Consider the following 15,677-nt stretch of genomic DNA (forward strand, 5'->3'; position numbering starts at 1 on the left):
TGTGTAAAATTTCTCTGAGCAGTGATCTAGACCAACATTGTCACACTCATTCCGTTACTTTCATTGGTTTTGTTCTACATCAGGAAACGGATTTGACTTTTAGACTCGGGAGTCGCCTCGTATCCCGAACTAGAGCTCAGGTTTTAGTTGTCTGTGTTAAACCTCACACTTTCCCGTAGCGCAGGCATGCTCCAGCTGCAGTGCTCGTGCTCCCTCCTTATTTTATTAGCCGGCGCAGGTCTTTAGAGGGAGAGAGGGTTCACACCAGTGTGACTTGAGCCTCCTCCACTGCCGAGCCGCAGTAGAAGCTGCACTGCAGCAGTGCAGAGAGTCCGTGTTGCTGAGGGGGTTCATTCAGGGAATATCTGAATACAAATTACGTCCCAGTAGCTCACGTTTCCAAACGCAGCCTGTGGGAGCAGAATGCGGCACGTGCTAACGTGCAGATGCGCCATAAAACGGGGGGTAGTTTCTACACCGGTGCAGTGTGGGTGGGGGGTGGGGTGTTTTAACGAAAGAAAAAAGTGTATAGGATGCAGTCCATTATGAGTATGAAAGCATTCCGGGTTGTTTACTTTGCTGCATATTTCTTTGGCAGGTTCATTGCAGATTTCCCTAATGGCATTTGATTGAATGTAGTTTGTTCTGCATGAGCACCGACTTCCAGACAGGACGCTCTCAGCCAAATACGATTTAAGCACTTTGTCTCTTTCGTTCTTCCTCTCAGGGAAGTGCCAGTCTGGACATACAGAACGTAAACCAGCAGACGGCGTTGCACTTGGCCGTGGAGCGGCAGCACACGCAGATTGTCCGGGTGAGTGAGTGATCGCTGGTCTTCCCTTTGCTCTGTAGTCCTTATTCCTATTCTCCTAATCAGACAGCTCTCATTTAGTGATCTGAATCGAACACTTCTCATCCTCCCCATCCTCCTCCTCCTCCTCATTCTGAGCTCATCCACTTTAAGGACGCAAACTGCAAGGGAACGGCTCAGCTTGGCTCTACAGCGCACGGCCTCCTGCAGCAGAATTAGCCTTTGTGATTGAATTAATTCAGCCCCAAGGACTCCAGAGCGCTAATAGGAGAAAAACGAGTGTGTGGTCTGAATGAGGGATTCAAGGATTGTTTGAGCGCCCTCTTGTGGACCTGGAGCAGGATCGCACACGCGAGCTCGCGTTCGATCTCATCCACGTGTTAATATTACGTTATTAATAGTCACAGTCCTTCTGCGAATGCTGTTCAGTGGCAGCGTTACTGCTTCAACCCCAAAGTTTCATTGTATGACAATAACAGAGGTTTTATTTCTTTCATATCACAGCGTTTTGTCAACAATTCTTATGATGATTTTTTTTATTATAGCAAACAGAATATTTTTATTTATATTTACTTTTAATCTTTTAGCAGATTAAAAGATTCTTTCTATATAGCAGCTACATTCCCTCTTCAGGTTTTTTGCTTCACTCTTATAAGATGAAAAAGATGAAGATTTAAGGGTTTCCAGGCACAACCTACTCTGTTGCTGATGCAATTTAAACCATGACATCCATCTTTATTTTTGAGATCCAATACAGAGAACCAATGTGGAAATATGATTTGTGTTTTCAGCCAATCAGAAACGAGTATTTGTCTATGAGTCTTGGTGAAACTCTTGAGCTAACACGCGTCCTCCGTTTCTCTGCAGCTGCTGGTGAGAGCCGAGGCCAAGCTGGACGTGCAGGACAAGGATGGGGACACGCCGCTGCACGAGGCCCTCCGTCATCACACCCTGTCCCAGCTCCGGCAGCTCCAGGACATGCAGGAAGTCAGCAAAGTGGAGCCCTGGGAGCCTTCCAAGAACACGGTACACACCTCCCCTCAAGTCATTTCGTCAATCAGCTCTAATCAGCACACGTCTCAGGGAAAAGTACCAGCGCATTATTTTCCAGTAGCAGCACATGTCTCTGTTGTCATGACGATTACAGTTTGTCAACGATTACTGTTTTGTATTTTATAAAAAAAAAATAAAAATTCCACAGCACTCTTTAGCCATTTAATATCATAGAATTTTAATCAACCCGAAGGTTTCAGTCTCGCTGACACCGGAGACTCCTTCTGTACACGTTAATAATCAAATAAACGTCTACTCGTAGAAAATGAGAGCTTTAATACAAACCTGCAATCTGTATTTTGACCAGTCAGAATCTAGACCTTCACCGTGCTGAGAAGACGAATCGATCTTATTAAGAGATCTTAAGTACAAGTCCATAACGTAGCTGATGAAGACAGCCGACCGAGAATCAGAGAGAAACCGGAGCGGTGTTTATTAAAGCTAATCGAAGTTCCAAGTCTCCTGCACAAGCAGTAAGTCTTTCTGTGGCTGTTCATGTGCTCTTCAGCTTCTCCTTCTCCGTTTGCGCCTTGCATCGCCTTGCATCGCCTCGCCTCGCCTCGTCTCGTATCGTCTGTGCGTGATAAACCACAGAAGGCGCCGGTCGAGATCAGAGCGCGATCGGCAGGAGGACGGCCGGGGCTTGCTCGGAAGCCTAATTGATATCTCCAGCACGTTCACGTGTACAATCCAGCAGCGCAACGGAGAAAATTGAATTTCCCGGCCCAGCGGCTCCATCAGAGCAGATGTAAGAAGCGGCGAGCCAAGACACAATCAGGGGAAACGATCCGGAGTCATTGGAACGACAACGTTCAGCCCTTCTTCTTCTTCTTCCTCTTCTTTTTTTTTTTTTTTTAAAAACTCTCGACTGTCTCTCCTGTCCCGTTGACCTAAGCAGATGGAAAGCCAGAGCCACCCCGAGAGGAGAAATAGCAGCTATAGCGGAGTTAAGATAGCGGAACGGCTGCTAAATGAATCGCTTGTTCGCAGCCCATTAAGGTCCGTATTGGTAGTTTGGGGGGAGAAAAAGCGCACACTGAAGTGCCTCCTTATGAACTTTCACAGCAAACCTGTGACTCTCGAACCGCTCCTTAAACAACAGAAAAGAAACACAATGTTTTCTGAGCCTTAAGGACCGGACGACTGCAGCTAATTTATTATAGATGATGTTATAATACAGATTTATTATAGCGTGTTCTCAGAAGTAAACGAGACGGAAACTATTAGTGGCTAAAAAAAAAAAAAAAAAAATCCCGGTCTTAGTGATGTAGGATTCCTGCAGATATTCTGTTGATATTCAGACAGTAAAATGATAAATGAAGCAAGCTTCAGGAAATAAATCATGTCATCGTTCCGACGATTTAATATCTCTGTAACTGACTCTTCTGAGTGAAAGCTGAAGTATAAAGCTGTAGTGTATAAAAGTTTTAGTTCTTTTTTTACTTTAATATAATTAGAAATGATGCAACATTTTACAGCATTTGTGCAACCGAGCTATCAGAAGGATATAAATTCTCAGATCTCCTGTTCATGTTTTATAGCTTATTATACTCTGTGTGTGTGTGTGTGTGTGTGTGTGTGTGTGTGTGTGTGTGTAAGTGTGTGTGTGTGTGTTTCACCATGTTTCTAATTTACATATAGTGCCGATAAACAAAGCAGATCAAGTATAACATTTATTTGGGGGAAAAGGTCAAACTTTTTCAGTGAGTCATTTTGGGAGTCGACTCTCATTAGTGAACCGAGTCTCCAAAAAGATTTCTTTTTTCATAAAGTTGAAGTCAGTCCCAAAAGTTAGAGGGTTGATGAGAAGCGCCCTCTTGTGGACGATAAAATACAAGCAGGAGGAAAAGGAAATCAGGATCAGATCTCATCAATCAGTCAAAAGCTGACACGAGTAAAAACATTCATGTTCAGCACCCGTTCAGTACCTGGGTCTGTCTCTACGTACACTGTTATTGGTACTAAAGCTTCTTCTTTGCCTAGTCGAGGATTTTCCTCTTCTGATTGAATTATAACGCTGTACTTTGTGGACGTTTTGCTTGAACACTGAACATCATCCAGTTTTCCCCCTTGTTCTGTTCGACCTGCCGTCCGACCTCCAGTTCAGCACCGTCTCTCGTCCTCGTTAACACCCCGTGCCATCCGACCACGTCAAATCCCTAAGACTTTCCGTCTCTCACTCGGTTACACCCAACAGCTGACCTCAGACCAGCACAGATAGCATCACTGCTTCCTCATTCGCTCTGCCCTCAGACCTGCCAGCAGGCCACGTCCGCCCCCGAGTTCGCTCTAAATCACACAGCCGATGGCAGGAGGCTTATCCGAGGGCAGGAGGCTTGTCATTTACTAACGCAGGCGAATCAGCGTGACAAATCTCATGCCCGTTACCCGGCGTGTAAGCCATCCATATCCAGCTCTTCTCCTATCGCTTTCACATACACAAGGCTGTGTATGAGGGGGTTTTCACTGAGGAACCTTTTTAGGAATCAAGGCCAGTGGTGCTTCCTATGACATTTATAACATTTTAGGTTTGCTAGTTTTCTCTAGAACAGGCACTTAGTGAGGTTCCTGATTGGTCATAAGCAAACTTCACACAGTTACAAAACTCTCATAGATGCTGTTCTTGGTTGTTTTTTGCCTTTGGTAAAGCATGTTTTTCATTCTTAAAACCCTCAAAACCCTTTGGAGGGTCTCACAAACCTTTTGAGGAGCCCTGAAACCTTTTGAGGAACCCAGATACATTTTTAAGGGTCTCAGAAGCCTTTTGAGGGTCTCTGAAACCTTTTGAGGAACCTTTTGAGGAACCCTTATACCTTTTGAGGAGCCCTGAAACCTTTTTAGGATCTCTGATACATTTTGAGGGACTCAAGCCTTTTAGGTATTCGGAAACCTTTTGAGGAACCCTGAAACCTTTTGTGGAACCCTGAAACTTTTTAAGGAACTCTGATTCATTTTGAGGAACTCTGATACATTTTGAGGGTCTCAGAAGCCTTTTGAGGGTCTCTGAAACCTTTTTAGGAACTCCAAAACATTGTGAGGGACTCAAAAGCCTTTTAGGTACTCGGAAACCTTTTGGGGAACCCTTATACCCTTTGAGTGACTCTGAAGTCTTTTAGGAACTCTGAGACCTTTTCAGAAACTCTGAAGCCTTTTAGGAACTCTAAAACCTTTTAAGGGAATCAAACATGTTCAAAAATTCCAGAAACTTTATTCAGGAACCCAGCAACTTTTTCATAACCTTTTGAAAAACTTCCAAATTTCAGACAGAATTTTAGTCATTCTCAGTAGGATGCGGTATCAGTTTCAGTAGATTCTCCAGTTCTCACGTAGGCGAGCGACTCAGATTAGCAGTCTGACTGGAATTACACCCACATTACTAATCTGGTCAGTGTGGAGATTTGAGTTCTCTCTTGCTGTTTTGTGTTTTCTTGTAGTTGATTATGGGACTGGGGACTCAAGGAGCAGAGAAGAAGAGCGCCGCCTCAATCGCCTGCTTCCTGGCAGCTAACGGCGCCGACCTGACCATCCGCAACAAGAAGGGCCAGTCTCCGCTTGACCTGTGCCCCGACCCGAGCCTGTGCAAAGCCCTGGCCAAGTGCCACAAGGAAAAGAGCAGGTATTTGGAAAATGAATCATTGACGTTTGATTTATACGTTAAGCTTTAGTTTTAAAATAATTACAAGTACGTTTGTAACCTACACGTAATCTGACCTTTCGCATTTTATACGTCTGATCTACATGTATTATTTTTCTGTCTGACTCTTTGTTTTCTTTATTTTCCCCTCCATCCTGGGTTCCTTCCTGCTCTCGTCCATCTTCACGGCCTGCTCGATGTTTTCCTGTCGTCCCATTTATCTTTTGTTCGGCTTTTACCCCATTCCCCCCCTTGTCCTCTCGTCTACGTCCCGCTCGCCACTTTTTCCTTTCCTCTCATCCTGCGTCTCTTGCTGTCCTTTCTCTCTCTCTCTCTCCGTGTCTCTCAGTGGGCAGGTGGGCTCGCGCAGCCCGTCTCTCAACAGCAACAGCGAGACCCTAGAGGAGTGCATGGTGTGTTCGGACATGAAGCGGGACACGCTGTTCGGGCCGTGTGGCCACATCGCCACCTGCTCGCTGTGCTCTCCTCGCGTCAAGAAGTGTCTCATCTGTAAAGAGCAGGTCCAGTCCAGGACCAAGGTAGCGCACAATGTCTCCGTGCTGCACGGAGGACGGGAGCAAAAGTCGTTTCTTGGTCCACGAGTCGTTTGTACTCGAGTTGCGGTTAAACCGTTTTGATTTGATCTGATTTGATTCTTCAGTCATGTGACTTTGAGAATGTACACACACACCCGTGTGAGGTGTGTGTTCCTGTGTCTGTCTCTCATTTCTGATTGTCTGATTCTGCAGATTGAAGAGTGTGTGGTTTGTTCGGACAAGAAAGCAGCCGTACTCTTCCAGCCCTGCGGTCACATGTGCGCCTGCGAGAGTAAGTCAGCTGTCCGATCTTCTTTCTGCATGCGTGCGTGTGAGAGTTTTAGAGAGTGGGCGATCACGCGAGGGGGGTAGGAGTGGGTGTGTGTGAGGAAGCATTATTTAGCTTAATAGTTCACTAATGAATGTTCACTACGACGTAGTGCTTTGGGGTTTTAACCTCTTCCCTTATTTCTTGGGTTGTGTGTGTGTGTGTGTGTGTGTGTGTGTGTATAGACTGTGCCAATCTGATGAAGAAGTGCGTACAGTGTCGGGCGGTGGTGGAGCGCCGTACTCCTTTCGTCCTGTGCTGCGGAGGGAAAGGTATGGAGGATGCCACTGATGATGAGGACCTTAGTGAGTGAACTTCCACAAGCTCCCTTTTTTCTTTCTCTCCATTTTTTTTTTTTTTTTTTTTTTTTTTTTTTTCTATTTATTTATTTTTTTATATCATATTGTATTCATTACTCAATGTTTTTACTTGGCTTGTTGCTTCTGTTTCCCTTTTGCTCATGTTCATGTTTCTAATACCCCCTCTCCCCCTCCCCCGCTACAGGTTTACGTGACATTACGCTTTATAATGTCTTAAAGACAAAATCCACCCTGTTTACGTTTAGAATTGCGACGCGATCGTCAGCGGGGTGCGTGATTTATTTTAGAATAAATTTAGTACGACGCTGCGGAGCTTTAGTGATGTAGTCTGTCCAGCTGGGTCACTTCCTTTTATTTATTTATATATATATATACATATCGTCGCTGTCAGTGACGTCTGCAGTGCACAGGGTTTAGTCCGCGTTACAGTGGATTGTCTTGCGCTAAATTCCTGTCCTCAGACGAGCACCAGAACTAGCGGGGGTCAAGATTTTTTTTTCTTTGAGCCCAGTGTTTTGAAGACATTTACCTCAGAAGACGTGTTGATTCGTTGCGACTCTTCTTGAGGAGAAATATGCCGTGAAGCTCTCACACGGAGTGAGGAAGAGGTGGACAGTTGAAGTGTCCAATGGAGTTATGAGATTTGCGCTCAAGCTATTTTCAAGACTTTAGATTGGTTAATAACTTGTAAAAATAACAGACTCACGTGGGGACTGAGCAATAGCATCGATATGTGAAAAAATATGAAAATGACCAAATTTGGACATACGAGATTTCCGCCCGACAGCGACGATATACGCTCTGTTAACATGTTCTGAGAGTACAGCTTTCGTGTTAATCACGCCGTCAACACCGTCACGTTCTCACCATTAGTCGAGCGACTGCGACGTGTAGCTCCGTCGCAATCTGGTTTGCAACCTTCATTTTTAAAAGCTAACAATGCAGCCTGATTATTATTGTTTTATTTTTACGATTTATAAAAGTTTCGCTCTAGCAAAACATAACACCGTCGTCCCCTTTGTGAAGTCGCTTAATCACTACAGCAACAGAATCAGAATCGCTAAACGTCGTAAATATTTGACCTATCGTAACATTTGAAAGAAAGAGTTTCAGGGTGGACTTTCTCTCTTAACGTTGTCGTGAAGTCGTTCCTGTGTCTTTCTGACTTTTACAACCTTGTCAACCCCCCCCCCCCCCCCCCCCCCTAAAGATTTTCAGTCCTGCGTTTTGTCATGAGTATCTGAGTGTGTCGTGTTTTTTCCCTACATTATTCTTCACCCCCATTCATCACGGTCTCAGCGCTCACAGCCGCCCGTCTAATTTTTTCTGTTGCTTTAGTTTGAGTTCAAAGGGACACTAGTGTAAGTTCGCTTATACGGCATTTGTATTTCAGAGGGATCTGTTTCTTTGTAAAGCCACGCATAGATGTCGGACAGATCCTTCTAAGCTGACGTCTCATAGTCTCACACACACAGTTCAGTCGACAGAGGAATGCAGCTCATAACTCTCTTATCTCGCCCCCCACCCCCCACCCAATTGCCCTCGTCCCAACGCCTGCGTTCTGTTTGTCATAAGGGGCCACTTTTAGTTTACAGTCCCACAGAACGTCATCCGTCCTCGCAAAGAAGGGCCGACATCGTCCTCGCGAACACAAACGTACACACACACACACACACACACACACACACATTCATTCTCAGATTCCACCTCGGGTGGGATTCTGCCTGGAAGCTGTAGTCACACACCTTGTAGGCCTGAACACTTAAGCATCTACGTCTGAGGGAACTCATCAGCCCGAACGTGGCAGCCTGGGAAAAAAAAACACAAAACTTGCGGTGTGAACCGAGGGTTACACAAGGTCACAGGTTACTTGAGACCGTTGTGTTTAAGTTTTTAGACACTTTAGCAGATTTTTATCGCATGGCCGTTTAGAGAATAAGCATGCAACGATAGAATAAAAAAAAAAAAATGCACTTTTTACAAAAGGGGTGGTTTTGTCAGCGATCACCTCGCCTGCTTGAGGACAGCTACCCCTTATATCACCTTAACAGACCTCGCTCATTCCTTTGACTCCTGCTCTTGAGTACCTCATGACACTTTGCTGTAGGGCAAAATCCAGGTTAGTCCTGAGTGATTGCAGAGCGCCGTGCATTACATAACACTGTGATTGGTTGCTTCTCAGCAGGGAGCTCTAACTCAGTGGCAGGGGGGTCGCAGGATCTTCTCCAGCCCAACAATCTGGCGCTAAGTTGGTGTAAGTATTCCCTTCCTCCCCCTTCAATTCTCTCTTTTCCAAAACTTCCTTCCTGCTCTGTCAGACCGCAGAGCTCTTTGGCACCGGCTGCTCGCTCTTTCGGGAGTCTCCGGGGCCGCTGTGTGTTGGGTCCAGCTCCCGACTATGAGCAAAATCTTCCCTTAGGCTGGATTTAAACGATAACGTCTAATTGAAGCTAGCTGCCTTCCTCATGACCTCTCAGTAATCATTACTATACATTACTAAAAAAAAAAAAAAGGACACACAAGAGAATTCAGCTTTGGTCAAGGTTCTCGTTCAAGCCCGACGGTTCGCCCGACCGGGTGTCTTTTACCAGCAGGTGGCGTTGTCATGACGAGTTCTCAACATCTGCCTGTCTTTGCATTGCAGCCAGCGGAAACATCCCAGCCTTGCAGAGGGACAAGGACAACACAAACGTCAACGCAGACGTGCAGAAGCTCCAGCAGCAGCTCCAGGACATTAAAGAGCAGGTAGGGACTTAAAAGCTTACAACCTTGTAATAACAACCATAGTGGATTTTTCAGTCACAAGTTGACAGCTCTGTGAGTACTGAAAGATAAATAATGAACGGATTTTGTGACCAGGCCCAAGTTGTAGTTGCTGAGATTGTTCTTAGTTCTGGTCTACTTGGACCTGAAGCGTAGAAGGCAAACCTCAGTGTGTGGCCAACAAGTAAGTGTCCCAGAATAACCAATGACCAATGTGTAGTCGATGTCTAGAAGGTTCTTTGTTGTGTTTTTCTTGGACCTGAAGCATAGAAGGCCACCTTAGTGTGTGGCCAAACAAGTAACCGTCCCAGAATAACCGAAGACCGATACGTAGTAGATGAATGTTCTTTGTCGGGTTCTCTTTGGACCCGACACTTAGAATTCAACCTCATATTGTGGCCAACAAGTAACATTTTAGAATATAACCACTGCTAGAGGAATTTGGTGAAACAACCTAAACCACGATGTGTTATCTCTTCCAGACCATGTGCCCGGTGTGTCTGGATCGTCTGAAGAACATGATCTTCATGTGCGGCCACGGCACGTGCCAGCTGTGCGGGGACCGCATGAGCGAGTGCCCCATCTGCCGGAAGGCTATTGAGAGGCGGATCCTGCTGTACTAGCGCTCGCTCCAGGCCTCTGGCTCCTTCCTGCTTCTCACCGCAGTACCCACTCCTGTGGCTGACGCTCATCAGTGTTACATCCTTTCTTTCTTTCTGTTTTTTTTTTTATTATTTTTTTTAATGGTCTTAAAGCAACCATCTGGACTCATGTTTTGCTACATCATGGCTTATTCTCTATGGTTCATTACAAGCTCATTGTATAGTGGATGAGGAAACCATTGTGTCTTGTGCTCTTCTTTAACTTGTCCATAGTTTTTGGCTTCTCCATAAAGGTAACCTTGTTTATTAGGGAGTATATTTTTTAAACAGAGCGCATCAGCTCTCTGTTTGCCAGATTTCCGAGCTCAGAACACTACGACACTACGAGTCTTGACCCGTTCACCTTGAGCATGTTCGCCTTCGGCATCTAACGGAACTGCTGAGCAGAAGCTTGCGCTTTGTGAGATTTCTACGCCGTAGCTTTTTTTTTTTTTTTAGCGTCAACGCAATCTTGTAAGTTTAGAAAAGGATGCGTCGATTTTAACCGAAAAGCGTTTGAAACATTTTAAAGCTAAGTTCAAGCTTACAAAAGTTTTTTTCTTTTCTTTTCTTCAAATCTTCACAAGACCACAGTCATCCTTCACCTGTCAGTCAGTCACAGCGACTCTAGCCGATCGTGGGTGTCCGCGAGCTCGTTGTATCCTGGAGACGGCGGATAACACGCGGTTATCTGACTTGACGTGTCTCGGAGGAGCTCGCGCGGTTTCTTTAACTAGCGCTCAAAAGATCTTGCTAACGAGACGGACGTGTAACATCAGTTATAGAACGTTATAGAGCGAAGACGATAAACGTTGAAACGGTGCTAGCTTAACGTCATTTTAAGAGCAAAAACACAACGTCACGTCCCTAAGGAAACGGAGTACGTCTATCGCGAACAAAACGGACGCTATTCGCTCAAGCTGGTCTAATGGTGAATCGGCTCAGTGCGTGTAGGTTTTTTTTTTTTTCTTCATCATACAGGAAATGGAAGAAGGGTTAACAGGACAGCCTTAATCCAAACCAAGATACTCTACAAGGCCAGAAGTCTGAATCTAAATTCTCACATTTGTTTGCTAAACCAGAATATTGGCTGCTAGGAATATGGCCATGAATATTAAACCTGTTAAACAGCACAGTTTATAATACTAAAGCTCGTGTTGTACAGATACCAGACACTCTGTCGGCCCACAGATGATGTCTGAAAGTCGAGATGTTTCTAAAAGGCTTTTCACCAGCACCGTATTTAACTCGTGTAAGCGTGTTTAAACACGCCGGTCAATCAGATCGACAAATCTCAAATCCGTTCGATCGAGTTTCGAAGAATCGGTGCATCTTTAAATTAAACAAACTTCCACTGCTTTCTCCGAGCTTCTGAAAACGCTTTTACGGTGAACTCCACCGAGGAACACTAAACACTTAACACTGTCACACTTATCATCATCTCAGAACTGCCAGAATACATTTAGCTGCCGTTTTCGATATTGTAATCCAGTCAGGATGTTCTCCCCGTGCCTCGGGGGTTTCCTCCGGGTACTCCGGTTTCCTCCGCCGGTCCAAAGACATGCATGGTAGGTTGATTGGCATCTCTGGAAAATTGTCCGTAGTGTGTGATTGTGTGAGTGAATGAGAGTGTGTGTGTGTGTGTGTGTGTGTGTGTGTGTGTGTGTGTGTGTGTGTGTGTGTGTGTGTGTGTGTGTGCCCTGTGATGGGTTGGCACTCCGTCCAGGGTGTATCCTGCCTTGATGCCCGATGACGCCTGAGATCGCACAGGCTCCCCGTGACCTGAGGTAGTTCGGATAAGAGGTAGAAGATGAATGAATGAATGAATAAATAATCCAGTCAGGACGTTTCAGTCGACACATCCATACCGTTTATGTCTTTATTTTTCTTTTTAAACCATGGTTTTAAAATAAAAACTAGAATCTCAGTATCTATAAGTAACATGACCTTCATCCACCAGGGTGCGTAACGATACCAGCTGTAACCACAGTATGTACACACACTTAGTATTATTCTACGTTCTTATAAATAGGAGCTGAGGACTTAAGGTCACGTTTTAAGAGCACAGATACTGCGAAACATGGAAGCCCTACAAACAGATGATGAGGTTTTTTTGTGTTTCGGGGCAACAAGATGTGTTTTTTTTGTTTGTTTTTAATTACATTTGTAGACTGACATCGAGCGTACAATCTAATATACAATTCAAGACAAAATAAAACTGCTTTTTTTTTCTGGTTAGCAAGTATGAAAAGTAGGACACTAGGGGCAGCAGTGAGGAAAATTTGTAGGGGAAGAGTTCTGGTATAGAAACTCTAGAAGCTCATGTCGCTATTCTGATCCTAACCTCTCTCTCTCTCTCTCTCTCTCTCTCTCTCTCTCTCTCTCTCTCTCTCTCTCTCTCTCTCTCTCTCTCTCTCTTTGTCTACCTCTCTCTCTCTCTTTGTCTACCTCTCTCTCTCTCTCTCTTGCTCTGTCTCTCTTTGTCTCCCTCTCTCACTCTCTCTCTCTTTGTCTCTCTCACTCTCTCTCTCTCTTTCTCTCGCTCTCTCTCACGCGCTCTCTCTCTTTGTCTCCCTCTTGCTTTCTCTCTCTCTCTCCCTCTCTCTCTCTCTCTCTCTCTCTCTCTCTCTCTCTCTCTTTGTCTCCCTCTCGCTCTCTCTCTCTCTCTCTCTCTCTCTCTCTCTCTCTCTCTCTCTCTCTCTCTCTCTCTCTCTCTCTCTTTGTCTCCCCCTCTCTCTCTCTCTCTCTCTCTCTCTCTTCGTCTCCCCCCCTCTCTCTCTCTCTTTGTCTCCCTCTCTCTCTCTCTCACTCTCTCTCTCTCTTCGTCTCCCTCCCTCTCTCTCTCACTCTCTCTCTCTCTCTCTCTCTCTCTTTGTCTCCCTCCCTCTCTCTCTCTCTCTCTCTCTCTCTCTCTCTCTTTGTCTCTCTCTCTCTCTCTCTCTCTCTCGCTCTTTCTCTCTCTCATTTTGGACAGTGTTGTAACCACGCTGAGGTCTTGTTATATAATTTATTGGAACATTTACATTTATATGATTAGCAGCGCAAACCTTTTTTGTTCATTTGTTTGTTTTTCATGGGGTTTTGGGAGAAAAAGTAGGTTCATACTTTTGTCTTTTTACTATTTTGTATCATTTTCATCCGAGTAAACGTTAACATCCGAGGCTTAGGTGCACTAACGTACTTTACTGGTAGTGTCGTATTGTGTCATGGTTACTTCAAAGGTCTATTTTGTACCTTATTTTCAGTACATAAAGATTATCCAGGTTTAAAAAAAAAAAAGTTTGATGTATGCAGTACGTTTATCATGGGAAAATGTCCATCAGTCTGTATTGCAAAGAGCTTTTAAAATTGCAGAATAAAGATCTAATGAAAGAGCTGTGCTGACACTCAGCTTTTTGATTGACTTCATGGAGTTCTCTGTGGGTTCTTCATGTGTCCATGAGGGTTCTCTGTGGGTTCTCCAGTTTCTTCCCACCTTTTTGATTGGCTTCATTGAGTTCCCATCAGGTTCTTCATGTGTCCATGAGGGTTCTCTGTGGGTTCTCCGGTTTCTTCCCACCTTTTTGATTGACTTCATGGAGTTCCCATCAGGTTCTGTGTTTCCGTGATGGTTCTCTGTGGGTTCTCCAGTTTCCATCTCCAAACAATCAACAGCAGGTTGTCATGAAGTTGATTAGTTTCCTAAAATGTCATTCAACCTTCCCTGTGCAATTTGTTACCATAGCAACCATATGACGTTGAACTGAAGACATTTCTGTTTATGATAAATAATAAGGAAAGTGTTAACGTTTTGCTGGTTAAACTGCTACTAAAGGGTCATGTGACATCGGATTACTTCATTCGGGCTTCGTTCTGTATCGTAAAGTGCCGAGAGAGAAACGAACAGGAAGAGCAGAGCGATGCGGCGGCTCGGCCTTAACAGGACCGCTGAAGCATTTCCGTGCTGCTTTTCGTTAGCTTTATTCATACCCAGAGTTTCCCCCTGAGCCTCTTTCTGTTGAAGAAGTCGACACTAAGTCACATCAGAGAAATTCATCACACTCACTCCCTTCTTTTTTCCTCCCAGAGCCTTCAATATCCTTGAATCTGTTCGATCCAGAGTACACACCACTCCTTAATAGTGATTTGTAACTCCCTGTGACTCGGCACTTCGCTGCACCTGACACCACCGCCGCGGATCGGAGAAGTGCTGCGTCGGCCAGAAAAAAGCAGATCGGGAGCACTTTTAAAGACGGATGTGTGAACAGAGTGGAAATAGATCAGCGTGTGTCAGGGTGGTGACAGTCGACTCGGCAGATCTGAGATTTTTTTTTTGATAAGTAGACGCTTTGTTCTGCATCCGTCTCCTAGGCGATTTGCTACAGAGGTGTGTGTTTTTGTTTGAGCCGTGGGGCAGGGTGGGGCTCGGACGAGGCCAGAGTCATCTTCAGGCCTGGATGTTCTAAGGAAAGTGACGAAAGTGACGTGACGTACGGCTAAGTACAGTGACCCATACTCAGAATTTGTTCTCTGCATTTAACCCATCCGCAGTGAACACACACGGTCAGCCATTTATGCTGTGGCACCCGGGGAGCAGTTGGGGGGTTCGGTGCCTTGCTCAAGGGCACCTCAGTCGTGGCCGGTCCGAGACTCGAACCCCCAACCTTAGGGTTAGGAGTCAGACTTTCTTAACCACATACCTGCAAACTAGTCGCTTTTTGGCGAAATTCGCCGTTTTTAATCAAAATATGTCATTTGTGTGAATCGTGTAGATCCGAAGAGTTTTTAGGTTTTTTTGGGGGGGTGGGGGGGGCTTCTTTCAGCTGCGTCCGGAACCGCTTACTTCCATCGCGTCTCTACTTCTAATGACTTTTTATGGCGGACGGCAAACCAACTTTTGGTGCATTCACCGCCACCAACTGGACTGGAGTGTGAAGCACTAGTAAGCAGATGACGCCTCACGTCTCAAGCATCTTTTGACCAATCAGCATTCAGAAGCAAGATAAGGCAATCACCTCTTTCGTCCCTCACTTCAAGCCGCAGAGGACGAACAAAAAGCAATAAAGAGACACATTGATAAACAACGAAAGGGGCATTTGAAAGGCTTGTGGCGGCCAAAAAACAAAAGAAATAACAATATTTGTGTTCATCAATTTATTAAGGGGGGGCACGGTGGCTTAGTGGTTAGCACGTTCGCCTCACACCTCCAGGGTCGGGGTTCGATTCCCGCCTCCGCCTTGTGTGTGTGGAGTTTGCATGTTCTCCCCGTGACTCGGGGGTTTCCTCCGGGTACTCCGGTTTCCTCCCCCGGTCCAAAGACATGCATGGTAGGTTGATTGGCATCTCTGGAAAATTGTCCGTAGTGTGTGATTGCGTGAGTGAATGAGTGTGTGTGTGTGTGCCCTGTGATGGGTTGGCACTCCGTCCAGGGTGTATCCTGCCTTGATGCCCGATGACGCCTGAGATAGGCACAGGCTATGAATGAATGAATGAATTTATAAAGGTTCCAAGGCACTCAAATTGTACAGAGAAAAATTATTTCCAAGAAATTTTGGTAATAAAATAGGATTTGGTAAATAGGATTAATAAAAGTGCTTTTTTCCACTTGAAGC

At 45.2% G+C, this 15,677-nt stretch overlaps 1 protein-coding gene across 6 annotated transcripts in view; it reads left to right on the forward strand.

Moving 5' to 3' along the window:
* Window positions 1–10,287, forward strand: part of mib1 (MIB E3 ubiquitin protein ligase 1) — a 49,967-nt gene extending 39,680 nt beyond the window's left edge. For 2 of the 6 annotated variants that reach the window (XM_060867886.1, XM_060867878.1), the window contains 9 exons: window positions 728–814; window positions 1,679–1,837; window positions 5,299–5,480; window positions 5,848–6,037; window positions 6,248–6,326; window positions 6,548–6,667; window positions 8,865–8,936; window positions 9,327–9,427; window positions 9,928–10,287. In XM_060867886.1, the coding sequence (XP_060723869.1) occupies window positions 728–814; window positions 1,679–1,837; window positions 5,299–5,480; window positions 5,848–6,037; window positions 6,248–6,326; window positions 6,548–6,667; window positions 8,865–8,936; window positions 9,327–9,427; window positions 9,928–10,068 (1,131 nt within the window). In that variant the 3' untranslated portion in view covers window positions 10,069–10,287. The remainder of the gene's footprint in view (window positions 1–727; window positions 815–1,678; window positions 1,838–5,298; window positions 5,481–5,847; window positions 6,038–6,247; window positions 6,327–6,547; window positions 6,668–8,864; window positions 8,937–9,326; window positions 9,428–9,927) is intronic. The other 4 variants (XM_060867904.1, XM_060867912.1, XM_060867895.1 and 1 more) reach the window with 4 other exon arrangements.
* The last annotated feature ends 5,390 nt before the right edge of the window (window positions 10,288–15,677 follow it).

This window comes from Tachysurus vachellii, chromosome 1, assembly GCF_030014155.1.
Source record: "Tachysurus vachellii isolate PV-2020 chromosome 1, HZAU_Pvac_v1, whole genome shotgun sequence".
Lineage (NCBI taxonomy): Eukaryota > Metazoa > Chordata > Actinopteri > Siluriformes > Bagridae > Tachysurus > Tachysurus vachellii.